Source organism: Labeo rohita, chromosome 2 (assembly GCF_022985175.1).
Source record: "Labeo rohita strain BAU-BD-2019 chromosome 2, IGBB_LRoh.1.0, whole genome shotgun sequence".
Taxonomy (NCBI): domain Eukaryota; kingdom Metazoa; phylum Chordata; class Actinopteri; order Cypriniformes; family Cyprinidae; genus Labeo; species Labeo rohita.
This window is the reverse complement of record NC_066870.1, coordinates 30556217-30584187: the sequence shown is the minus strand read 5'-3', so window position 1 is coordinate 30584187 and position 27971 is coordinate 30556217. Positions and strand designations below refer to the sequence as shown.

The window sequence follows — 27971 nt, the reverse complement described above, 5'->3', positions numbered from 1 at the left end:
GAGCAAGACAAGACAAGCGTTTGAGATTAAAAAAAATGTTTAAACTGTATTTTTTTAAATGAAAATAACCAATGGTTTTGCTAGATAAGACCCATCTTCCTTGGCTGGAATCGTTTACACCCGCATTTGGGATCGTTTGCTGCATTTAAACTGCATTTTGGAAGTTCAAACTCAGGGCACCATATCAATCCATCATATAGAGAAAAATCCTGAAAGGTTTTCCTCAAAAAACAATTTCTTTACGACTGAAGAAAGAAAGACATGAACATCTTGGATGACAATGGGTGAGTACATTATCTGTTAACTATTGTTCTGAAAGTGGACTTTTCCTTCAATTAATAAAGACTTATTTTTGCACAGGTCCTTGCAAAATACTGTTTTGATCATAAAGCCACGTTACCACATTGGATAATTTATAAAATAATACAGTTTGATTTTTACATTGCATAAGCAGCTCCATATGTATGACTTTTGTGATGTAGTAAACTTGCTTGACAGCCCACCTGGTACAGCATTATACTTGTAATGAACAAACCGTATTAAAAAGAGCTCAAAGACTTGTAGAAGCATGCTGAGATGGCATGGTTGCTTAGGCAAACACTTTTTTATTTTACATTTGCTTTTAATAACACAATCAATGGGGTTTAAGGTTGAGTTTAATAAGAATGGTACATTGCTTTCAAATGCAACAGAGCAAGAGACAGAGAATTAATTTCTGAACTGGCGCAACATATACAACATCCAACATAATAAAATGTCAGAATAACATTAATCAGTTTCAGATAAAAACTGAACATGCTTTTAGCACCACTTACTGAACATTTTATTATGAAACATATAAGAAGCAATGCAATATTTCACAGAAACTTTGCCACAAGCGCACTTTTCCAATGAGCCTGAATTGAGTTTTCTGAAAGGTTATCTGAGAGTTTCTCCAGTGAAAGTTCAGCAAGAGGCTGTGGGTTTCTGCAGGGAACATACTAACACTGTTTTCCAAAATATCCTCAAGTACATCAACAGTTTCATTCCCTGCGGGCAAATCTAGGATTCGGTAGAAATACTGCGGCCCACCAATATAAAAGCGAAGCAGATCACAATTCAAGATTGCCTATGCCACAAAACACTACATACAGTCGTTACATACACAACATTCAAACTGACAGATGTTTCCAAACCACATTTACAGGTTATACTTGAGCTAAAAAGTTTTTTCTTCTTCTATACAGCCATAACGGAATACAATAGAAGCTTTATATTAAGACAAAACCTCTGGTGGCCTGGAGCACAATAGTTGTCAGGATAGGGAATTACCTAGAATCCCATGATGATGATGCCTCACTGAGTTACCCGTTATAAAGCTACAGCAATTATAGAGAAACACTATGATTGTTTTTTTTGTTTTTTTCAATTGGCTGCCATTATTTAGACCGACCCAACACTAAATTGGCTGTTTTCACATCAGTTGAGCATTTTGAATATACAGGAGTACTTTAAATTTTCATGGCACTATTTTCAAATGAGAGAATAGCATGCTAATTGTGTAGGGCCCTATTTGAAATACACTTTATTTTTCCTCAATTCAGTTCTATTTTTTCCCGAATTTGCTTTTACTTTCACACCCACACTGAGCATTCCTCTCAAACATTTAAAAAAAAAAAAAAAAAAAAAAAACACAGAAACTGCTATGACAGCTTTCAATTTTTTCAAGCAATTCCTTATTGGATACATATCAGACACAATCGGCTTCTGCTTTTAAAACAATCCAGAGGCTTGTATAACTGTTTTTCTATGTCAGAGTGACAGCTGAGCCCTCCATCTACTCAATCACATCACTAAGAGATTACAGATACAGACACCCTTTGTAAAACGAGTGAGAATCAAGTTCATTTGAAGCTTAGAAAGTCATCTGATCAAAGTAAAAACACGCTCAACAACAATCTATAGACTTTTCCCACGCTGACCTGAACTCACTTATGCATTAACCACAGAATGCATTACTTCCTCCTGCCTTCGCATGCATAAAAATCCAGTATTCTGAAATACATATCAATTTCTACCTTATCATAAATGCATTTCTTTTATGCTGATTTTAGCATTAAAATGCATGCAAACAAAAAAACATATCAAGCAATAAAATACAAAAAGGTCAGAATCCAGTTAGACACAATATGCATGTGAACACATGCATCTGAAAACCTGCCAACCCACTGCAACCAACCAGGAGTGATCAGCTGGGATGAATGAATTTCACATGCAAGATCACACTAAATGACTATTCATCTTGGCCAGAATTGACTATTTAATGTTAAAACATCTTAATGATGGATTTGCTTACTACATACATGCAGTTTTTCTTGTCACAAATTTGTTAATTGATGGACTGGAGTCGTGAGGATTACTTGTGGTGTTCTTGCAATGCTTTTATCAGGTGTTTGGACTCTCATTCTGATGGCACCCATTCGCTACAAAGCAGTGCACTGGTAAGCAAGTGATGATGTAATGCTTAATTTCTCCAAATCTGTTCCAGTGGATGGCCTGGGGGTTAATACATTTTCAGTAAATTTTCATTTCGGGATGAACCATTTTTTTAAAATTCAAAATACAGAGATAATAATCTCAGACAACAGATCAGCTCTAAATTCGAACCTCAAGGCCTCACACAGAACACCTCTGTTTGTGTGTTTGGTTTAAACAGCAGCTACTGTCTGAGACTAGACTAGAACTTACAGAATGAGAGCAATGTGAGCACAAAGAAAAAAGGGTGAGTTGAATGTAGTTAATGAGTAGCAAATGGAACGTAGGACAATGTAACCGAACCAAGGACACTGCAGATCACAGACACATTCACAAACATCATCCTTGTTTCACTGCCTGTCTTTCCCTCTCTTTCTCACAGCCACTGTACTTTATTATCCACATGACTTCCTGCAGTATAAACTACAAGTGGACATCAGCATATCAGCTACATCACAACAACATTCCACTTCCTTGTAATAAAGCAACCTAAAAACAGCAGCATTCTCTTAGCTACACTGCACACCATCACAATGTCAACTAAATTATCTCAATAACACTCTAAACACACCAAATCATACTGACTTTTCCTCATAATAAAAGCTAGGTATAATAAAGCTTTAAATTCACAGCCAGTGCTCAATATCATTACACCACTTGCTCACCAATGGATCCTCTGCAGTGAATGGGTGCCGTCAGAATGAGAGTCCAAACAGCTGATAAAAACATCACCATAATTCACAAGTAATCCACAGCAATTCAGTATTTTTTCTGTTTTCCATGCAGTTTATTCTGACCCATCATTGTTTGTGTCATGCAAAAATATATTTATGTTTTTACTTATTATAATATGATTTTTACATAAATTTTACAAAAATACAAATTAAATTATAAATTATACATATGATATATAATTTATACATAGAATTTTCAATTATAAATAAACAACACTAGAAACAATTATAAATATATTTTTTTGTAGCAAGAAATACAAATATTAAAAATACATTGTTTGGGTGAAAATTATCAATTTTTGTTTTATGCCAAATATCATTAGGATATTAAGTAAAGAAATATTAAGATATTTTGTACATTTCCTACCATAACTATATCAAAACTTAATTTTTGATTAATAATATGCACTGCTTCATTTCACTTCATTTGGACAACTTTAAAGGCAATTTTTGCACCCTCAGATTCCAGATTTTCAAATAATTCTATCTCGACCATATATTGTCCTGTCCTAACGAACCATGCATCAATTTGCAACGTAATAAATGTTCAATGCATAACTGAAAGCAAATAATGGTTGGCCAAATCTCACATCAGGTCATCCTTAACTTCATCACAAATCGGATTTGCCATTATAATGACACTCCATATGATTAAGATTATAATAACTGCTTTTATCACAATGCAACTCTACATCATCATAATAACAAGTGTCATCATAGACATATACACTAACAGATGTTCTGTTTAAGTGCAAACAAAGTGGCTACAACTTTCACTCAACAATAAATCATCCACCACACACACTCACAGGTGGCCAGCAATGAGAACACACACATAAACAATTGTGTTCATATGCTAAAAAAGAAAATTATTTATTCATGTGAACAAACATGCTTTTGTCTCCCTCACTCCTGCTCTCTTCGCTCACATATCGAGCTAAAATCTCTGAGCCTCAGACCATTTAACTGTAAAAGCTGCGTATTGAACGCTATTAGTCTAAGTGCTGATCCTGAATCCTGATTTCTCCCCGGTGCAAACCAGGCTTTGAGGTATTCTGAGAGATCTGTTGGTGCAAACAGTGGTCAAAACAGCAGCACAAGCTATTAATGTCTATGTTTTTTTTTTTTCCACCTCATACTACATGTATCTACTGACAACCCTGGATGCAATCGCAATTATTTTTGCAAGTTGGTGATTCATGCTGGTGCACAGTTTGGACAAGTTTATGTTTCTGAACCAACCTGTTTATCAAATCTGTTTTTGTTCTGTAAACGTATTGTTATTATTAACATAATATAACCTGTCAGGACTTCATGGATTAGCGGTGGGAAGATTGGAAGATACAAACCATCTACAGTAGTCAACATTTGAAGTGGATCAAAACCTTTCATTAAAGTTGTCTTAAAACCAAAACAATGCCTGTTCTTGTCTTAGGACAAATCTGTTCAACTTTTTTTTGATCCACTAATCTTTATTCAAGTCACTTGGTGTTGATTTAAGCCGTTTGTTAAAATGCAATATTTCCAAAGGCCTGTAAACATTCAAATATTTATCATTTGATCATATTCCAAACTAAGAAACTATAGAGTGTTTTCACAACATCATTAATCGGCCATATTGACCAACTGAATGTAAACAATGCCACTGAACCAAACAAAACTTGCATATTTTGCTGATTATAGTTGCTGAAATGGTCAATTATTGTCATGTTTTGGGCTGTACTAATTGGTCAGACCAGGAAAAACATTTGGAGTACTACAGACTGCCAAATGTTATAACAAATCCAGGAGAAGAGTGTAAAAAACTGGGTTGAACAAAAGGCGTTTGTTGTTGGCTAAACAGAACCAGGATTTCCAGAGCAAGAATCTTGACAACATTTGTGTTTGTTCTTATCGTTTCTGGTAAGGTAGGAGAAATATTAGGTTAATATCTTAATTAATACTGCTTGTATGTATATTTACCACCTATTAACTTTAGTTTGTCAAAATATTGCGCCCTTTCCTGCCTACTGTTTTATTCTGTGGTTTATACAGCATAAATTAGCAGAACAACAAATTCAGTAGTACATTAACCATGCAAACGATGCCGTTGTTTACATCCGAGTATCACCAGTATGGCTGTGCATCTGGGTACCTGTCCAAATTTGTAAGTGCAAACCCTCTATATAATTATACATCAAGCAAATGTATATTAGGAGAAACACAAATGATTAGTTCACCCCAGCTTTTCATTCATTTGTCATGTGACAGACACAATGAATGAATGAATCATGAATGACCTCATCATGGATTTAGTTCAGAAAAACCATAGATCTGACTGTGACATACAGTTAAGGCCTATTAACTATAACAATACATTAACTATAACAATAAACGAAGAGTTCAGATGCAAAACCAGCTAAAAGCTATCTCGGTCAAAAATGAGATAATGATAGTAAGTGAATGCTCCTGACAAACATTATACATCCATCAAATACTTTTTCTTCAAACTCGCTAAAATAGCAGCCTCAGCCCAATCAGAAGTACCGGTACTTACATAGAAACCTATACATCTGAGCCTGATAAAAATGCATTTTTTTAAACTGGTTTTGCATCTGAACTCTTCAAATATATTTATATTAGAACACTGCTTCCTCCATTAGCAGCACCACACGCATGGGTCATGGTACTCTTATGTATGTGTGACGAAGACTGACACAGCAGAGAAGAATTTGTTAAATAAAGTCGTTATTTTTGTTTTCTTTGCACACAAGAAGTATTCTCGTAGCTTCACAATACCATCGAACCACTGATGTCACATGGACTATTTAAACAATGTCCTTACTACCTTTTCTTGGCCTTGAATGTGTCAGTTGTGTTGCTGTGTATGCAGAGACAGAAAGCACTCAGATTTCATCAAATATCTTAATTTGTGTTCCAAAGATGAACGTCCTAAATGCTTGAGCAATTAATAACAGAATTTTCATTTTTGGATTGAACTATCCCTTTAACTTGCATGGTGGCGCCCATGAAAGGTCGACCCGGGTATATGTAGAACATAAAACACATTTTTAAAGAGACAAACATGTCTAAAGTGTTGTGATTATATTTCTTTAAAGCCCTATTTTTTTTTTTTTACGTGTGTAAAACTTTTTTAAATTAGCAAAAAAGTATTGAGCGCGACTTTAGCACCACGAACGCGACGCGATGAAACTTAAACGCTCAGCAAAGCTGAACGCCCGGAACTATGCGCGCGGACAGTGAGCTCTTGTGCTAAACGTCCAGTTTTGTTGATTGCGGAACGAGAGCGTTCCGGTTTGTCACGTCGTTCTTTTTAAGTGTAATGCGTTGCAACTCGAAAAACACGCTTTGGATGTGCTTTCTTGTAGAGGACATATCAATTATCACTGTTAGCCTAGCAGCAGCAGCTCTCATCTGCCCACTGAAACAAAGCGCAGGACTCACGTACACGCAAGAAAAGTTCAAGACCGATTTTCCCCACAAAAAGCATAGGGATGCTTCAGTTGCAGCAGCCCGGCATGTAAACAAAAAATCAATTTACGTGATATTGCATTTTAGTAAATGCTGTCATTTCTAACGGGTCCCAAAGTAGGGTAATAACGTTTCAAACGTGGAGTAAACTTCGCTCTCTCATATAATACTTCATCTGCCCCATTCTCACTGGCTTTCAGGAGTCTCCTGTAGACGTAAAGAACAAAGAAGACAGTCCTGCACACTAAAAGAGAATAAAAATACACTACGTTTTATTTAGTGAGGAATAAAGGCGTTCTTTCCCGGAGTTAAAGTGTCCGGACGGTCCCAATCCCTTCCCCCGCTCACTTACTCAGCCTCAACACCGCCATATTTGCAGCCCTCACCGGCGCAACTATGTTTCCAAAGCACAATCTGATGATACAGTGAAACAGCATCTCACCTTAGCGATCGCTCTCCTGTACCGCATCGCGGCCTGCTGGACGAGCGAGTGCACTTTAATGTTGCCATCTCCGCACGGAACCACGACCCGAGTTCTCCCAAAACACACCGTCACTTTCATAGTTCCAACTCTCCTTAGACCTTCCCGAATCCAAGGGAAACTCGGGATCAAAGGCTCCCGTGTTCTGGTGTCCAGATCATTAATAATCTTTGGTTCAGCACCTTGACGGCTCGGTGTACGTTACGATCGGTACCCGTTTCGTTTCATCGCGGCGGGCGCTGTGTGGCGGTGTATGACCACCTGTTTAGTGTTTGGGATCTGTGTACGGGAACCGCGCCGTGATCAGTAGGTTCGGGAGCAACGAAAACGGGCTTCCTGCGCCCTCTGGCGGGGGTAAACGGCACTGGCGCAACACGTTAGGTTGTGGTCAAATTTAGGATTTAAATACAAAGTTATTTTATATTAATTGAAAAGTTGGTTAATGAACAAAGTTCAATGTTTTACTTTTTTGATTTTCTGAAATGTCTTCACATATATTTTGAAATATGTCAATATTAACATGAGGGTTGGGTTAGTTTAGGGGTCAAGGGTCATAACATTAATGAGATGCAGAAATGGAATCTCAGTCACAAGCCACTAAATTGACAGAAAACTAAAATTCCAAATGAATGCCTTGTGTCTGCATGGGCAAAAAATGTTCTCATAATTGTATACTTCAGCTTGACCTTGAAAGATTTGACATAAGTAAATAAATAAATAAATGAATGATTGAATTAATGAATTAATGGAAAAATGAATATACATATTTAAAATGTAAAAATAAATTTAAAACATTTAATGCCTTGTGTCTGCATGGATAAAATATAGTGACTTAGACTTGACCTTGAAAAACCTGACAAAAATAAATAAATAAATAAATGGGAAAATGAATATACATATTTAAAATGTAACAATTTAAATAAAAACATTTAAAACTTTATTTATTTATTTATTTATTTTGTTTTGTTTATTTATTTATTCTTTTTTCCAATTCCTTGTGTCTGCATGGGCAAATTAATGAATTTAAACATTTAAAATAAAAATTAAAACTTTAAAAAAAAGTTATTTATTTAGTTTTGTTTATTTATTTATTCTTTTTTCCAATGCCTTGTGTCTGCATGGGCGAAATATGTTCTCCTAATATTGTGACTTAGACTTGACCTTGAAAGACTTGACAAAAATAAATAAATAAATAAATGGAAAAATTAACATACATATTTAAAATTAAAAAATAAAAATGAAAACATTAAAAACTTAAATTCATTATTTTATTTTATTATCATTATTTTTAATATTTTTAATACCTAGTGTCAGCAAATATGTTTTTCTAATACTGTGACTTAGACTTGACCTTGAAATATTTGACAAAGCTCTTTATTAAAGATATGTTTTACAACGTACTAAAATAAAACATTAAAATTAATAAATTTGAAATGCACGTTTTGAATTGCAGTTAAAAACTGTTTGCAATTTTAAAAAGAAACCACCTCTCTAAAATTATTGATTTACTTCCATTTGTATGTTTGGAGCATTAAATTAACAAATTGTTCCTTAACTTTATTTTTAAGGGTCTCTCGGTTCTCCTCATGGCAGTGTGTGAAGAATTTAGCTTGTGGGCTTCCATGCATATAGACAATTGTGTGTATATGTATGTATCTATGTGTCACTTTTAACTTTCTGCTTGTAGAGCAGAGCTGTACTGAAATAGAAACACTGGGCAGGTGGCATTGGGCAGTGAAATTGCACACACACACTGAGGGTCTGATACAGATTAGTTCTACACACCCAGTTGAGCGAAGCTTTAGTGCAACAGCTGTAGGATTACATACACACGCTTTGATCTACGTAAGGCACAAAGACCAGATGCTGGAGATCCATTACTGAAAAAGTAGAGAACTCTTCAACCAACTTTTATGCTAGTGATTTGAGCTGCTGTGTGCATATTTAGAGCCATAAAGTTTTGTCTTTGTTCCAAAGCTGCAGATAGTGCAATCGCTTTATCCTCTCATAAGCATGTTTGATGTATCAGCCCAAACAGTGGGCTGAATCCCAGTGGTGGAGTCTACATTGACTCATCATTTATACATGAGCATCTGCTTTTTGCTGACAAAGCCAGAGGTCTCCTCCTGTGACTGTTTTTCACTTGTTAGTGTGGTTTCCAATGTAACAAATCAGGCAAATAGTTTTCAACAAATGCAATCAACACTGACTTGTGAGTTCTTTGCACAGCATGTGACATTGCGACCTCAAAGTGCCAATCACTAACAACAAACAACTAAAACTCTGTCTGAACTTTAACTCAGATAGCTGAATGATCACATAATATTTTATCTATCAGTAGCATTTCCTCTGAGGAGGCAAGTGTATGTCCTGGCAAAAAAAAAAAATCGTAGAGCAACAATTAAACAATTGCAGTATTACAAAATATAACATTGAAAAGTGTATAAATCAATACATTTTCTAAAGAAACATTGTCCAACAGCTACACCAGCAAGTATACAGCGGGAGTCCGCATCTCTCCTCCACTGAGCCCAGTTTTAAAGGATTAGTTCACTTCCAGAACAAAAATGTACAGATAATTTACTAACCCCCTTGTCATCCAAGATATTTGTGTCCTTTCTTCAGTCGTAAAAAATTATGTTTTTTGAGGAAAACATTTTAGAATTTTTCTCCATATTATGGACTTCTATGGTGCCCGCGAGTTTTAACTTCCAAAATGAAGTATAAATGCAGCTTCAAAGGGCTCTAAACGATCCCAGCCGAAGAAGTGTCTAATCTAGCAAAAAGATCAGTTATTTTCTAAAAAAAATATATATAAATATTACAATTTATATACTTTTGAACATCAAATGCTCGTATTGTCTAGCTTTGCGATGCACATGTGTACTCTGTGCAGTCCCGTTCATGACAGTTAGGGTATGTCGAAAAACTCCCATCTCATTTTCTCCTCCAACTTCAAAATCGTCCTACATTGCTGTTTTACCTTTTTTTACTCAAGTGCGTTTGACCTTGTTTGCGTGTTCACTTTGTAAACACTGGGTCGGTACTTCTGCAGCGATGTAGAACGATTTTGAAGTTGGAGGAGATGCTTGAATAGAATCGCGACATGATTGGATATGACTGGTTATGATCCGCTGTGATTGGTTCATGCGATAAATCCCGCCTCTTGTGTTCGTGTACTTTTGGTCCTACTGTCCAATATAACGGCTTTAATGGGAAGACAAATTTTAAAAAGTAAGTAAACAACTCACAAACTTAGATATATAGAAATATCTGTGGGAGTTTTTAGTAAGTAATCGGCATGGTGAAATTCAAAGTAAATCTCTGTGTCTGTGACCAATATTTACAGAGCTTTGATGATTGATGATCCAAAAAATTCATAAATAGTTAGAAGTTAACTATTAAAAAGAATAGCTGAACCTAAATTCACAAATAAAACATGAAGTTAAGTTGTTACTGCCTTGACTTATTATTTTGGAATAAATGTAAAATACTTAAAAACACTAACTTGATGTCATTCATACCTGACTTTAATAGCTAGAATATTGATTACACTATTAATGTAAAAATATAAAACACATTTTTCTTTCTTTCTTTCTTTCTTTCTTTCTTTTTCTGACAGTGTAAGTAACGTGTATTTAACCAAGAAAATGTGACCGGGACATGATTTTACATTTAAAAAATAAATAAATAAATAAATAATTGCGGACTTTGCCTCATTTTCAAAACAAAACGCAATCCATTGCTTTCTAACTCTGTCTCTCTGTCTGTCTGTCTGTCTGCCTATCTATCTATCTATCTATCTGTACAACTGAGAAACGATGCTACTCTTTTATCACAAGATGGCGCTATTTCATCAAACTCTTGTATTTCTATATGATTAAACCTATTTAAGCTTATTTTTAATAAAGTAAACATACTTTTTTATCGTTGGTTATTATTTATTTAGTTTTTTTTTAGTTTTTTAAAGTTGTTTGCATAGCCTAAATCTTTATTGTAAGTGTGATCAGTCTGGAACACTTTTTTTTTTAATATATATATAAAAGTCGATTAACTATTATTACGAAAGTTAAGCCTCAAATGCATTAATGCATTATAAAAATCGATTCGTTGATCAAATGGATTGTTCAGGGCATTTGGAGAGTGACAGCGGCCCCTCAAGCGCCTAGGCTCCGCCCACAATGTGTTGTGTGTGTGTGTGTGTTGTCGGGGCCTCCGGCAGCATAGTGCACATTTCCCAGGCGCATCATCAGAGCTGACGTGGGCTCTACGTGTGCAGCGAGTCGGGCTTCCTCTCCACCCGTAACGAGTGACGAGACTCTACGTAAAACTCGGGTAAGTTATTGCTGGCATGTCGATCGGCCGCCAGAGAGGACTTGGAGATGAGCGCAGGAAGGCGAACATGAAGCTGCTGTTAAATTAGTTTCTCAATATAATATGTGCAATGAGGCGAAGCTGTCTAGAACGCGGTTCCTGGTTTAACCACAGCTAAACTACTGTTGACAAGAAAATAAACGTGAGAATAAGAAAAAGCGCGCAGATTTCATATAGTAAATGTTTAAATTAATAATCAGAGCTACTCTGAAATACAATCTGAGTCACCAAGCAAAAAGATCAAGTTAAATGCAGAGTTGGCGATATTAAAAATTCATTGAGGTTGTGGAGAATGACGCAGCTTGGTTCAGGACTATGCAAGTAAATATAATAGAAAGCTTGCCTAAAGAGCCTGAAAACTTAGCAGACTCTCCAGTATTTATTTGTAAGCGCATGAATGTTGCAATAATGTATGTCACATCCTCGTGCCACCGTTTCTGTTACATAAGCGCGAGTGTTCAAAGTTTGCGCGCGTTTGTTCTGGCAGTCCGGCGAGGAAACAGAAGTTAAGCGAACACTGACATAATACACCTTTATATCAGCACTGAAATGAGTAATCTTGGCGTACTGAAGCAATGGAGTAAAAATATGTTCCTCATAAATTTTATGAGTCTGCTTATCTTGAATAACTGAGACGTTTGTGCACTTGCCAAGAATCGTTTAGACAGAATGAGGAAGTGCATGTATTAGGCGTGTGTTTTTTGTGCGCGCATTTTTTAATCATAATAAACCACTGTTATAATAATATAGTCATTTTTACATTACTTATCTGTTTTCTTATTTTTTATACACTACCAGCCAAAAGGTTTTGAACAGATTTTTAATGTTTTTTTAAATGTCTTCTGCTCACCAAGTCTGCATTTATTTGATCCAAAATACTGCAAAAAATGTAAAATATTTTTACTATTTAAAATAATTGGTTTCTATTTGAATATATTTTAAAATGTAATTTATTCCTGTGATCAAAGCTACATTTTCAACATCATTACTCCAGTTTTCAATGTCACATGATCCTTCAGAAATCATCCTAATATGCTGATTTGCTGTTCAAGAAAGGTTTATTATTATTATTATTATTTATTATTAATATTTTTAAGACGTTCTTCTGAACTTTATTCATCAAAGAAATGTGAAAAATTCTACTCAGCTGTTTTCAACATAATAATAATAACAATAATAATGTTTTTTGAGCAGCAAATCAGAATATTAGAATGATTTTTGGGATCATGTGACTGGAGTAATGATGCTAAAACATATTCAAATGGAAAATGTTATTTTAAATAGTAAAAATATTTTAAAATTTTACACAATTTTTGCTGTATTTTAGATCAAATAAATGCAGGCTTGGTGAGCAGAAGAAACTTCTTTAAAACATTAAAAATTGTACTGTTCAAAAACTTTTGACTGGTTAAGTACTCTGTACTTGCAGTCATTAAACTCCTAGGTTTAATGCATATAAAAATACCGTAGTATAGTATAAAAATGTATTTTTCCTTAGTTTTAGTTTTGATTAGTCTCTCTTACCTGGTAAAACCTAAATATTCAATATTATTAAAACAAAAACACTTATTCTCTATTTAACCATAAATTTGTCATGCATTTTTCATAATATTAGAAAGTTATGATATTTCAGCCTCATGAGGGCAAAACGTCCATTTACTCTGTCAGCAGATGAAAAACTCCACTGTGCACAATAAGAAGCTGCTTCATAAGTTTCACAAATCCTTTAACATTTTAACACTCACAAATGCAGAAGTTTTATTGCATGACATTTTAAAGCAGTAGATTGGCAAACGTTTGTGCTAAAAGGATGGATTATTGCGTCAAATGCAGTAGGCCGTTTAAAACCTTGTGACGTGTGACTCTATAGAGCGCTGACTGTGCATTTCCTCTCTGCTCTGTTGCTAGGCCGATCGCCATGGAAACTGCAACCGTAGCGCAACAGGAAGCCAGTGCAACTGAGAAAGCAACAAGTGAGGTACAGTCTGACTCTGACTCACTCACTCACACAGGTACAAGCAATATCTTGCACAGATGTGACACCTGTTACACAGATCATACAGCACTGAAACAATAAACTCAGGGAAGTGTTTCAAAATCATATTTACAGACACTATTACACATTCCAGTCCTTAGGAAGCAGTGCTGTGGTGGTACCATGGTACAGCGATGTTTAGTTTCAATTATTACCATGAGATGGTTTGATTATTGTATTCATATATCATAGGATTTATGTGGATCTTAACATGGTAATTATCATAACATGATAATAGCATGGTATTACCAAAAATAAAAATAGTATTATTATGATACTGTGTCCAAAAAAATATGGCAATACCATTGTACTTTATGTGTGGTTTAAGACTGCAATATTTTACAGATTAAATGTTAAAAAAGAGTTTGAACCAAAATGTGACTTTTAATAATATTTTAATATTTTAATATTATTTATATACTATTAAAGTATTAATAATTTAAATGAGTTTAGAAGTATTTTTTAATGAATATGTATGTTTAATACTAATTTATATTTAATAATAATGATATTGTCCATTTTAATTTTAGTTAGAATTTTAGTCATTTTATGTGCTTTAGCTATTTTTATATTTTAATTTTTTTTCTACTTGTATGTAGTATTTTTTGTTTTCGTTTATTTTTATTGCAGTTTTAGTCATTTTAAGACTATTTATATGTATTTTATTTAAGTTAGTTGCCAACAGAGTTATTTTAGTATTATTAAAATACTATTCTTGTTATTATTAATATTTTGAATAATATTTACATTTACTCATTTTAATTTTAGTTAAAACTCTAGTTGGGGGTTTTGTCTTTTTTTAGTAGATTTTATTTTTTTGTATTTTTTGTTTTTTGTACATATATATTTCTGTAGTTTATGTTGTTTTTAATTAATTTGTAAAATTAATTACATCAAGAAAAATTTGTTGTTAAGTTAAAATGTTAAACTGAAATACAATTATTTTTGTTTAATAATAATGTATATGTAATAGTAATGATATTGTTCATTTTAATTTTAGTTAGAATTTTAGTCATTTTATGTGCTTTTGCTATTTTTATTTTAACTAATTTTTATATTTTTATTTAATACTCTAAGCTTTCATTTATTTTTATTGCAGTTTTAGTAATTTTAGTACTTCTACTTAAATTTATTTTATTTAAGTTAGTTGCCAACAGTGTTATTTTTAGTATATTTTTAGGATTTTTTTTTTTTGTCATTTTCATCATTTATTAAATGTATTTATGTAGTTTACAAATATTGTTTTTAATTAATTTTTCAAAATGTTGCAACAAGCTGAAATAAAATTCTTTTTATGTTCAATAATAATGTATATTTAATAATAATAGTATTGTTCATATTCATTTTAATGAATATTTTAGTCATTTTATGTGCTTTTGCTATTTGTATTTTTTTTTTTTTTGCTATTTGTATTTCTTTCATGTATTTTTATTGCAGTTTTATTAAAGTTAGTATTTCAACTTAAATTAATTTTATTTACGCAAGTTGCCAACAGTGTTATTTTAGTATCAATAAAATACTATTGTTTATATTAATATTTTTAAATATTTTTTTTTATTTTAATGTTGCAGATTAAAATTATATATATATATATATATTGTTTACAAAAATGTTAAAAAAAAAATAAAAAACATTCAAAAGTTTTTCATCTAATACTTATGTTTTATTTTACATCAGTTTTATTTTAATTAATTTTGAAAATGAATTTTTAATAGTTTTAGTTTTCGCTAACAATAACAACACAGGGCCAAAGAGTGTCAGACATTATTTACCGTCTCTGTCTCTGTCTCAGGTGAATGAGGGTGTGTCTGTGGTGTCATTACCTGATGGACAGACACTGCAGGTGCAGGGAGTCATTCAGACCACACAGCCCTCTGTTATCCAGTCACCTCAGATACAAACTGTGCAGGTACACACATACAGCTTTTTTATAAATATAAAATACATTTGTACAGGACTAGTGTAAATATAAACCTTAGTAAAAGCTATCATTTATAAAGTCCACTCTTGTTAAACCAAAACATGCTGATCTGTGAGCCATCGAAAGCACAATCCTGTTATTCATTTACCTGTTCCTTCACCTGGAGAGACTGACCAATCACGTTATGAGCAGCTGTATCCAATCACAGGGCACGTTTACTTATCCCTGGATCAATGGGATGAAGGAGAAGCAGATTGACATAGTAACAAGAAGAGTGAGAGTAGCTGTACGGAGCAGTAATGAGATTTGAGTTGTGTGAGAGTCAATGCATCTGATCTTGTCGGTCACACGCACACACAAAGCCCACGTCAGACAAAACAAATCTGCTCAGGAGGAGATAGAAGACTCATGGTCACTGGCACAGTTGTTATCCAAAGAGAACAACTTATGAAAAACACATTTTCTTATGTATGCATTGTTTTTTTAAAGAGATAGTACATACAAAAATTAAACTTATGTCAATATTTGGGCACCCTCATGTCATTTCAAACTTGTATGATTTTTTCTGTCATCAATACATAACAAAATATATATTTTTTAAGAATATCCTGTACAGTGAATTATTGAAATGACTGGTAGCTAAATACTAACGCTTTATGTAAATAGTTCTTCACTGATCATTTTCCCCACCACAAATGTTTTTTAAATCTTTTAAAGTCTCATTTGGCATTAAGACACGGTTATATGTGTGTTTGGACTTTTTCAGGTAGCTGTTGATACTGGTGGATCGGGTACGACACCATCAGATCCTCAGAAGAGAAGGGAGATTCTGTCCAGACGTCCGTCTTACAGGTGAGATCAGTTCTTGAGCAATATTTTTGAACTGTTATAGTATTTATTAATATTTTGAATTACATTTGATCTTATATATCTTCAGGTTTTATTTTAATTGTAGTAAACGTTTTTTGTCATTTTATGTGTTTTTGCTATTTTTATTTTATTGTTGTTTTTTATATTTTTATTTAATATTCTAATTAGATTTTTATTGCAGTTTTAGTACTTTTACTTAGTTTACTTAGTTTACTTAGTTGGCAAGTGTTATTTTATTATCATTAAAATACTATTATAATTTTTTATTAATTTATTAATTTAAATTTTATTTAGAACACTAGTAATTATGTGTGTGTGTGGGGGGGGGGTGTTGTAATTTTTAGCAGATTTGATATATCTATCTATATCTATCATCTATCTATCTATCTATCTATCTATATATCTATCTGTCTATAGTTTATATTAATTGAAATTAAGCACACCAGTGTAAACTTGTTCTCAAGTTAAAATGTTGCAACAAGCTGAAATATGTTTTTTATGTTGAATAATAATATATTTAATAATAATCATATTGTTCATTTTAATTTTTAGAATTTTAGTCATTTCATGTGCTTTTGCTATTTTTATTTTTTTGTAATTTATTATTATTTTATTTAATAAAGTTTAATTTTATTTTTATTGTCATTTTAGTACTTTTAGTCCTTCTATGTACATTTATTTTATGTAAGAGAGTTGCCAGTAGTGTTATTTTAGTATCACTAAAATACATTTCTAATTTTGAATAATATATTGATTCATTTTTGTATTTAATCATTTTAATTTTTGGTAAAACTGTAATTTTCATTTTTAATTATTTTTAGCATTTTATATTATTAAGGTAAACTTGTTCTCAGTTAAAAATGTTACAACAAACTGAAATTAAATTATTTTTATGTCTAATAATAATATATATTTAACAATAATGATATTGTTCAATATAATTTTAGTTACAATTTTAGTCATTTTATGTGCTCTCTCTTTTTTGTTATTTATTATTATTATTATTTGAATTACCTTTTATATATTTGAAGGTTTCATTTTAATTTTAGTTAAAGGTTTAGTAATTTTGTCATGTGCTTTTGTCATTGTTTCTTTTTTTATATATATATATTTCTAAAAAGTTAATTTATTTTTATTTTAGTACCTCATCTAACTTATTTCAGCTCTAACATTAGTTTATATTTTAAAATATATTTTTCATATAATATTTATATTTAATTTAATTCCAGATTCATTTTACTTACTGAAAATGATAGTTTTAATAGTTTAGTTAAGTGTAACATGACCTCATCACCTGACAGCATTCATATCATCCCTGCATTTAACAAAAAACTCCAAACCCAGTAATACCCAGAAACCCACACACCAACAGCACACATATTTATTTTTGCCAGAATTTCCTGAAATTTTGTGAGAGATTCTGATACTGAAGTTAATGCCAGATGAAGTTAACTCTTTACATTAAGATAAAGTTAATGTAATTTTTACCTACATATGTATTTTCAGGAAAATTCTTAATGAATTGTCATCAGATGTGCCTGCTGTGCCTAAGATTGAGGAAGAGGAGAAAGTGGAGGAAGAATCTCCAGCCACCAGTGTTGCTACTGTGACGGCACCATCTTCAATCTACCAGACCAGCTCAGGGCAATACAGTACGTCTGAGCTCATTACTCATAAACTATTATGTCTTTATGCAGCATGAAGTGTAAACTCAAGTAATTACTCTTAAAATGAATGGTTTTGTTGTTCATCAGCCCATTCTTATGAAATAGCAACACATTAGATATTGCACAAATGTTTCCCAAACTCTAATAATTTGTTATACCAGGTGTTTGAGCAGATTCAAGACTAACTGTCTTATTGTTTCACGTCTGTGCAGTTGCAATCACTCAAGGTGGAGCGATACAGCTGGCCGGCCCTGGAGGAGAGGCCCTCCAGGGGGTTCAGGCTCTGACTCTTCCCAGCCCTGCCACACCGCAGCCTGGGGCCACTATCCTGCAGTACGGAGCCCAGCCTGGAGACCCCGGCCAACAGCTACTGCTCACTGCTGGACAGGTGCTCGTTCAGGGTAAGGAACTTCAATGAACCATTTTTTCATTACACATCTGCTTAAAAGGAACCCTGGGTATTAAGGCTTGTATGGCTTGATATAAATTAAATGATGTCTCTGAAATACTGAAATATGATTCTCGTTATTTAAAAAATCCACATCGTTTTATACATATTTTGGACTATGATGGGCGCCATTATTTTGATGATGGTTGCACTCGGTGAGCTACTGGTGCTACCTGTTGCTATTTTTACTGTGACACAATTCAGAAAATGAAATACGGTTACGCCACATTGTGCGGTTTTTGGTTGTAATTTTCAGTCGAAGGGCAACAAGGTAAGCAATGTAAGTCTTCACTGCTTTACTAGCGATAAGAAGAGGAGAAAAGAATGGGGAGATGCATGTGGATGAATAAAACGTCCTAAAGACCTGCGTCTTTGTTCTTTGCTTTAGCGCTGATGGCTTTTAGTAGACCACAGCTACTGACAGAGCTTACAAAAACAAAAACTAAATGCCATACTGGCAGGATGTAAACATGCTGATGCTTGTCATGATGCCGCAGCCACTGAAGGAGTTTCTTAGCACGGATTGCACTCAATATCCGAAGGTGTTTAGACTCCATGTGGTGAAAAATCGATAGGACGGCATTTGGTTTAAGCCTGCGCTTATATCAATCACCACCTGTAAGCTCTTTCAGTAGCTGCGGTCATATTATTTTCCAAGTTGTGTTGCGGTAAAAATAGCAAAAGGTAGTGCTAGTAGCTCACCGAGTGCAACCATTTCACGTCATCGAAATAATGGTGCCCCCAATAGTCCAAAATATGTATAAAACGATGTGGATTTTTTAAAATAAAGCAAATCTTTCATGGGTTTACTACTACAGGACACTACTAAGAGACATCATTTACATTATATATTGAGCTATACAAGTCTTAATACCCGGGGTTTCCTGTAAATGCTTTAATATGAACCACAACCACTTCTTTTGCTTCTGAAGTCAGTCAGACAGAAAGAGGTTAAATGCATTTTTTGTAGCATTCTTGTAATTTCAGCAATGTTGAAACACAAAAACAACAAATGTGTGTATGAGCTGTTTGCTGACACTGGGCTCTGAGCATGGGAGGACACTGAACCAAATGTTGCATTGTGGGAAACTTGTTGGACTTGTTTTATCATGTGCTGAAGTTCCAGACTTTGCAGGAACTGAGGAAAAAAAAAACTGGTTAAATTTGTTATGTTGACAAACTACGGTTGAAAATCTCCTTGATTTTAAAGATAAGAGTTTCAGCGTGTGAACTGGGTCACTATAGAATGAGAATTCTGAATTATTCTCTTAAAAATTATATAATAATAATTGTACCCTGATCTTGGTTCATTAAATATAAAGTCCTAGTGATGAACAATGCAAAAATAATTTTCGTAATCAGTATTCTGGTTTTCCAGTAAACTATCTAAACATCATTGAGATATTAAAATTAGTTTTCAATGAGTAGTTCAAATATTTTAAATTATTTTAAATGCACTCTATTGTTTTTCTTGTTTTATAAGCAGAAATATAAAATGCAAAATTTGGTGAGGTAAAAAATATAAATATAGTATTTAACCCTTTAACTGTCACCGCCCCCCCGTTTACGTCACCATATTACAAATAAATCCTAATCTAATCATGACAAACTATACATCGTTGGAAAGGGCTAAGACTCCTAAATAGATATTTTACCACATTTTTGTGTTAATAATAGATTAATATATGTCAAGAGTGCAACTTAAAAAATCTACATCATAACATGAGTTCTGACCTTTGTCACAGAAGACTTTCTTCGTTGCCCTTTTCCCTATCACGCTTTAGATATCCTAAGAAATTATATATCAGCTCAAAACTTAAAATCTCAAAATTCATCCTTTGAAAGGCATTTTAAAATCAGACATTGCATTACCATGGAAATTGTACATCAAAATAATATTACAAAATGTTTTCATTCATGAATTATAAAAATTCTGGATAGTGCATTTTTATGTCATATATTATTTGTAATTATCTTTTAATATTTATATATTTTATAAAAATATTTATATATTTCATATTTTATTATATTATTCTATATTTTATTTTAGATAGTTTGTAAATACATTACCAGTCATTACCAGTCTTAAAGTATTTTAAGATTTAAGATGTATAATGTTTTTTAAAGAATTCTCTTCTGCTCACCAATCCTGCATTTATGTGATCCAAAATGCAGCAAAAGCAGCAATATTGTGAAATATTTTTCAATTTAAAATAACTGTGATCTGTTTGAATATACTTTAAAATGAAATATATTCCTGTGAGCAAAGCTACATTTTCAGCATCATTACTCCAGTCTTCAGTGTCACATGATCCTTCAGAAATCATTATAATAATTATTATTATCAATATTTAAAACATTTGTTTAGGATATTTTGATGTATAGAATGATCCAAAGATCAGCATTATACACTATACCATTCAAAAGCTTGGAGTCAGTATTTTTTTCTTTTTTATTTAACTTTTATTTAGCAAGGATGCTTTAAATTTAAATTAAATTTAAAAGTGATGATAAAGACATTTCTAATGTTACAGAAGACTTCTGTTTCTGATAAATGCTGTTCTTCTGAAGTTTCTGTTCATCAAAGAAACTTGAAAAAAATTCCACTCAGCTGTTTTCAACATAATAATAACGATAACTGTTGTTTGAGCAGCAAAACAGAATGTTAGAATGATTTCTGAAAGATCATATGACTGGAGTAATGATGCTAAAAATATAGCTTTGAAATCACAGGAATAAATTACATTTTAAAATATATTCAAATAGAAAACAGTTATTTTAAATAGTAAAAATATTTCAAAATTTTACTGTTTTTGCTGTACCTCAGATCAAATAAATGCAGGCTTGGTGAACAGAAGAGACTTTAAAAAACATTAAAAATCTTACTGTTCAACGACGTTTGACTGGAAGTGTAATGATTTAGTGAAAATTATGTTTTCAAATGTATTTTATGTTAACTAAGTTTGAATTAAAGTAACTGAGAATAAAGGTTTTAAAACGTTAACACTGATAAAGAACAGTTCTGCAGCACTGAGCAGAAGAGATCATGACAACAGATAGACCGTTTTAAATGATTTCAAACCTGTTGAAACAGATATGATTTAAAGATATAGCTGGAATTATTTATCTATGTAAACTGTGATAGGACGACTGACGTATGAGTGTGTGCATGTGTGTGTACCATTTCAGATGCCTGTGTTAGTGTTATGAGGTAAAATGGGCACAGTATCCTTTTGTTTGTGCTGAAATGCTTTTGCGTCATCATGATCTAAAAATACATCACACTCAACAACTTCTCCCTCCTTCCTCTCTTCTCTTCCCTACTCTTCTCTACTCTTCTCTACTCTTCTCTTCTCTATTAGAAGTTAGTTAATTTTCCTCAGGCTATGAATTTAAGCACAAATGTTTAATTACTAAGCAAGTGTCCTCTTGCGCACAAACACACACACACACACGGGTGTGGGGAGGGCATTCTCCAGAGACAGTGTGTTATTTCCCTGTGAGACTGCCGTGATGTCATAGTGATGTCAATGCCCTTAATAGTAATCTGACTGAGAGAGAGAGAGTGGGAGAGGGAGGGAGAGGGCAAGAGAGAGAGAGAGAGAGAGAGAGAGAGAGAGAGAGAGAGAGGAGGGAGGGAGGGTTAAAGGCAAAACACTAAGTGTCACAACTCAAACTAAGACAGTCAGAAAGAGTGTATGAGAGAGAAACTCACTCAGTGAACCAGCTGGAAGGAAGAGAAAGCTTTGAGAGGAAATAAAAAGGAAATATAAGATAGTGCTCAAAAGACCATCACAACTGGATTACTACAGCATAGAGATGGCAGTGACTGGGGAAGAGACGGAGTCAGGTGAGAGTTTGTGTGTGTGTGTGTGTGTGTGTGTGTGTGTGTGTTTTATAAGGGTAAAAGCCAGTGTGATGTTAATGTATTGCATTCTAATGAAGTTTTGTATTTTTTCATTTGGTAAATAATAGTTGCATTTCTTTTTTTAAATATAAGCTTTTTTCTTTATTTATTTTTATTTTTATTTTTTATTGAATATGGAACATTTAAATTAGTCGATTTTTAGTTGTTTCACCTTTACTAGTAATTTTAAAATGATCCTGTGTGATAATATGAGTTCATATAATAATAATGCAAGTATAATAATAATTATAAACACAGTAATTATTATAAACATTATGAAGGATATAATATATAGATGATAATTCTAAAACGTTTACATTTTTTTAGTTGGCGTATGTGCTGTCACTGCATAAAACATCAGAATAATAAGCTATAATAATAGAAACATAGTGAATATTACTATTAATAAGTGTTTGTTGCAGTATATGGTTCTTGCAATGCTGATAAAAAGCAATGTTTTATCTTGTGCAAAAGTTTGTAAACATTCTGAGAAAGTCAGTCCCAAGACAGTGGAAGAATGACTTGTTTTTGTGCTTGTTGTGGTTGTTTCCTTTAATGTGGTTGAAACTTTCTTCTCAGTCATAAACTCACTCATTGACATTTTCAGTTTTATGGAATCAGGCTACGAATCTGAAAGTCAGTTCACACACATGAATCATTGAGAGAGAGACAGACAAAAGCGGCAAGAGAATGAGGGGGGAGGAGGGAGGGGCTTCTGTTTGACGTCAGTCTGTTTCCTGGAAGCCGGCCGAAGCCGAGACGAAGAGAGAGGGAGAGGCGGAGAGAGAGAGGGAATCGGGCGGGGGTTTGGGTAACGACGCACGCGGTGACGTCAGCATTTTGTCACACTGTCTGATAACAAACGCACACACATACATGCACATTAAGTCCGAGCATATCCAGTTTGTTGGAGGATGTTTACTGCTGGGAACACTGTTTGATAGCAGCATTAAAACTGTCTGTATTGGACCAGCAACTTTTTGTACTGCTTAAATTTGCTTTTGAATGTTGCTTTAAATATTTTTAATGATGTGTGGGTGGGTGGATGTGAAGTCTTTTATGTAACCACTTGTTGTTATCGTTTTAGATTTATTGCATAAACTTATGAGTTTAATTAGACCTGCTCTTTTAAGCCTGGTCACAATAGAAGTCACAGCTGATTGGTTAGACTCAGTGTTATGTGGCTTTTTATTGGTCAGATGAATTATAGCAGGTCACTGGCTAATTTTCAGTGTCAAAGTCTTTCAATAGTTTAGCACAAAGTAGAACTGAAAAAAAAAAAAAAAATATATATATATATATATATATAATAAAGTATGTAATATATAGATGACAAGAATTCACAAATGTTTACGTTTTTCAGTTGGAGTTTAAGTTGTCACTGCAGAGAACATCATAATAATAGGCTATAATAATAATAAAAACTGTGAATATTACTATTAATATGTTTATTCATTTATTAATATTACTATTAATAAATACTGTTAATAGACTAGCAAAGCTTTAGGGCATAGCTAAAATATGCCCTAAAATATGCCCTATATATATATATATATATATATATACACTACCGTTCTAAAAGTTTGGGGTCAGTAAGACTTGTAATAGTCTTTAAAGAAGTCTCTTATGCTCATCAAGGCTGCATTTATTTGATTAAAATATAGAAAAAAAACAGTAATATTGCAAAATGTTTTTACAGTATAAAATAATGTTTTTTATTTTAACATACTTTAAAATAGAATTTATTCCTGTGATGAAAAGCTGAATTTTTATCAGCTGTTACTCCAGTCTTAAGTGTCACCTGATCCTTCAGAAATCATTCTAATATGCAGATTTATTATTAGAATAATCAATGTTGGATAATATCAACAGTTGTGCTGCCAAATATTTTTTGGAACCTGTGATTTGTTTTTTCAGGATTCTTTCATGAATAACAAGTTTAAAAAGTACAGTGTTTATTCAAAATATAAATATTTTATAACAATGTAAATTATTTATTATTAACCTTTAATAAACTTTTAATTATTAACTTAATACATCCTTGGTGAATAAAAGTATTAATTTCTTAAAAAAAAAAAAAAAAAGAAAGAAACAATAAAAATGTACTGACCCCAAACTTTTGAACGGTAGTGTGTATATATATATATATATATATATATATGTATTTTATTTTTTTGCAGTTCTTTTTTTGCAGTGCATTAATATATATAGTGTAAAAAAAATCTTTAAACTATATATATATATATATATATATATATATATAGTGTAAAAATATTTATACATATATACATATAGAAATAAACATATATACATATATGTTTTTATATATATTCTTTTTTTGAAGTGCATTAATATATATAGTGTAAAAAAATATTTATACATATATACTTATATATATATATATTTTTTTTTTTTTTTGCAGTTCTAAAACATATATATATAGTGTAAAAATCTTTATACATATGTAGTTAATATATAAATAAACAAATTTATATAATTTTCTTCTACATGTTTGGAAATAATAATAGTAATAACAATAAAAAATGTAATAAATAAACTAAATAGAGTTATTATTTTTAGTGTTTTGCAAGTATGTGTATGTTTATGTATATTTATACATTAAGACATGTTAAAACAGATTAAATTTAAAAATATTATTTGTTGCATCTTTCACCATCATTTATTGGTTACATTTTATAATATGGTTGTCATTTTTTACAGCAATTATTATTACATTTTGTGTAGTGTTCATTTATAAATATACTACTGTCCATTTTAATTTTTAATGCATTAATGTTACCAAGCAGAGGTGAACATTAACTATTTAATTAAAATATTACCCATTTATCTGTCAAATAATGCATTTGGTGTATATTTGTGCATGTAGCTGCCACAGGAGACATGCCAGCATATCAGATCCGCTCCCCGTCGTCAGGGTTACCACCAGGCGTCGTTATGGCAGCGTCACCGGGGGCCATGCACAGCCCACAACAGAACGCAGAGGAGGCCACACGCAAGAGAGAAGTCCGCCTGATGAAGAACAGGTACCCACACACCTAAGTCTCAGCGATTCATGCACACATGTGCTTCAACTAATGCACTGATGACCTTTCATTTCGCGTTGCAGGGAAGCGGCCCGCGAGTGTCGCCGAAAGAAGAAAGAATACGTAAAGTGCTTGGAGAATCGCGTCGCTGTGCTGGAAAACCAGAACAAGACTCTCATAGAGGAGCTCAAAGCTCTTAAAGACATCTACTGCCACAAACCAGAATAACCCTCACAAACACTGCACAAGGACTGTGTGATTCACACACTACCTTTTCTTCTCTTCTTCTGTTGCATCGCCTGGATTTTAGCGGTTTTTTGTTTGTTTGGCCAAATGTTTTTATAAGAAGTTGCTAATGTTGCTTTGAGGATGCTACTCACACGCACACACACACAAACACACATTTTAAGACGGGCGTATATTGTTGTTCTCTGTGTTTCAAAAAAACTGGAACTCTTCACTGATTGTGTGAAAAAAAAAAAGTGTTTTTAGATTGAAATCAGAACAAGCAAAGTAAACTGCTGCACACATAAACAGCACTTTTGTTAGACATATAATTTAGCAGGAAATATGTGGAAAATACAATTTCTATTCAGTAAATCTGAGGCAACCCAGGGAATTTAAACAATTTATAGCAATACATTATGTTTTGGACCTGTTTAAATCAGGTCCTTTTCCTTGTGTAAATTAGATTTCAATCAAGTTTGCACATTTCAGTATGAATAATTAAAAAAACTGTGGTTTTTAATAAAGAAAACATTTAATGCAACACCCCAGAAATCACTATATTTTTAGTACAAAGTCAGAACTTCAGTTTATGCCGTTTATGTGTGCAGTGTGAATCACCTAATTGCTAAAACACAATATTTTCCACTGATTTTTTTATGTAAGTAAAATTATGTGCATTAGATTGAACTGTTTGAAGTTGTTTATTAGTAGTCATAAGAGTTCATGGCTGAATGTAACAGTGACCTAAAACATCACCAAGAAACGTGACATAATATTGACGTAAGTGCTTAAAGGGATAGTTCACCCAAAAATGTACACTTTTGTTTTCTTCTCTGGTACACAAAAGGTGACGTTTTAGAAAATACAGTGTTGTTTTGAACCTCATTGTCTTATATTGTGTAGACAAAACCAGTTCTTCAGAATATCTTCTTTTGTTTTTTTGTGGAAGAAAGTCACACAGGTTTGGAATTACATGAGGGTGAATATATAAGAATGAGAATTCATTTCTGGGTGTACTGTCCCTTTAAGACCGTTCCTAACTCCCTATTACACAGATTTACTTCTATTCATTCAGCTCTTTTATTCATGGATGTAACATAAGTATAAAATTTTTGTTAAAATACTTTTACTATACATTAATATGCAGACACAAATTATAAATTAGCCATTTGTAGGTTGATTGCTCTGTTTGTTTGAGCATCCCAACACAGCAACATGGGCTCAACCAATGGAGTGAGTTTGAGGCGGAGCTATCTGTTTGTTTAACCAATGAAAGACCCAGGGAGTGGCAGTGAAATTATTCTTGAGCTTTAATGCTTTGTTTATTTGTGCTATGTGACGAACAGTATGTGAATTTTGCATGGAGAAAAATGGTGTAACATTATGAATTGTGAACGTCACAAATGTTGCTTTTGATGTAATATTGTATATTAATTTTAAATCTCAGTAATTAATTTGTATTTCATTGTTTATATTGGTAGAGGAGAATTTTGTGAAAAGAGGCTTTTGTGAGTAATAAGAGTGCAGATTCTCTAAATCAAGACAGGTGGCATTAACTGAACAGAATTCCTCATATTTCAGCTGTTAGGATGCCGGTGTGTGTGTGTGTGTGTATCTTCTATTTCTCAGACAATGCTAGTAATCATGACTTTATCTTCACTTACAGCCAATCACGTTTCTGTGCTTCACTGATGTACTATTCTATATAGTCTGGGCAGAAAATGGATTTGGTTTAATATTTAAATAGCTTATGTTTACTATTAATCTCTTAATTAGATTGATGTTAATATAACAGATTGTACGCCCTGCCCTTCTTTAACACTGTACAGAGCGCTGACATCTATTTTTAATAAAATATTTTTGTAAATGTATATGATCTTCCTACTGCATTTTGAAAAGCACTATTAATTGTGCATGTGTGTACCTAAAAACAACTGTATACAGATACTAACTAAACATGACAAAATGTCACCTTTTGGGGACATGCTCATTTGTTATTTATAACTAGCTGTATATAAAAACATTTTAAGTCTATGAAATGTCCCCAGTTTATGGAAGCTCGTTTCTGCCACTGAATAAAAAATAATTAAAAAAAGTTATTGTGACTTATCTCACAATTGACATTTTTTCTTAGAATTGCATGATACAAACTCACAATTCAGACTTTTTTCCTCAGAATTGTGAGATATAAAGTCACAATTCTGAGAAATAAAGTCAGAATTGTGTGATATAAACTGGCAATTGTGAGTTATTAAGTCAGAATTGTGAGATATAAAC

The 27971-nt window shown here is 32.8% G+C and overlaps 2 protein-coding genes and 1 pseudogene across 7 annotated transcripts in view; 2 read left to right on the top strand and 1 right to left on the bottom strand.

Moving 5' to 3' along the window:
* pard3ab (par-3 family cell polarity regulator alpha, b) overlaps window positions 1–7504 on the bottom strand; it is a 102628-nt gene extending 95124 nt beyond the window's left edge. For all 4 annotated transcript variants that reach the window (XM_051127093.1, XM_051127110.1, XM_051127119.1 and 1 more), the window contains exon 1: window positions 7162–7504. In XM_051127093.1, the coding sequence (XP_050983050.1) occupies window positions 7162–7281 (120 nt within the window). In that variant the 5' untranslated portion in view covers window positions 7282–7504. The remainder of the gene's footprint in view (window positions 1–7161) is intronic.
* Window positions 1–27971, top strand: part of LOC127175936 (tripartite motif-containing protein 16-like) — a 424611-nt pseudogene that overhangs the window by 393298 nt on the left and 3342 nt on the right.
* On the top strand, window positions 11411–27565 carry crema (cAMP responsive element modulator a). 3 transcript variants are annotated; one of them, XM_051127251.1, is made up of 8 exons: window positions 11411–11535; window positions 13483–13552; window positions 15402–15518; window positions 16297–16382; window positions 17907–18052; window positions 18280–18468; window positions 25310–25466; window positions 25550–27565. In XM_051127251.1, the coding sequence occupies exons 2-8, from the start codon at window positions 13493–13495 to the stop codon at window positions 25692–25694; spliced, it is 900 nt and encodes a 299-aa protein (XP_050983208.1). In that variant the 5' UTR covers window positions 11411–11535; window positions 13483–13492; the 3' UTR covers window positions 25695–27565. The 3 variants fall into 3 exon arrangements, with proteins under 3 accessions (XP_050983208.1, XP_050983216.1, XP_050983225.1); XM_051127259.1 differs by lacking the exon at window positions 15402–15518; XM_051127268.1 differs by lacking the exons at window positions 11411–11535; window positions 13483–13552; window positions 15402–15518; ... (1 more) ...; window positions 17907–18052; window positions 18280–18468 and adding an exon at window positions 22167–22365.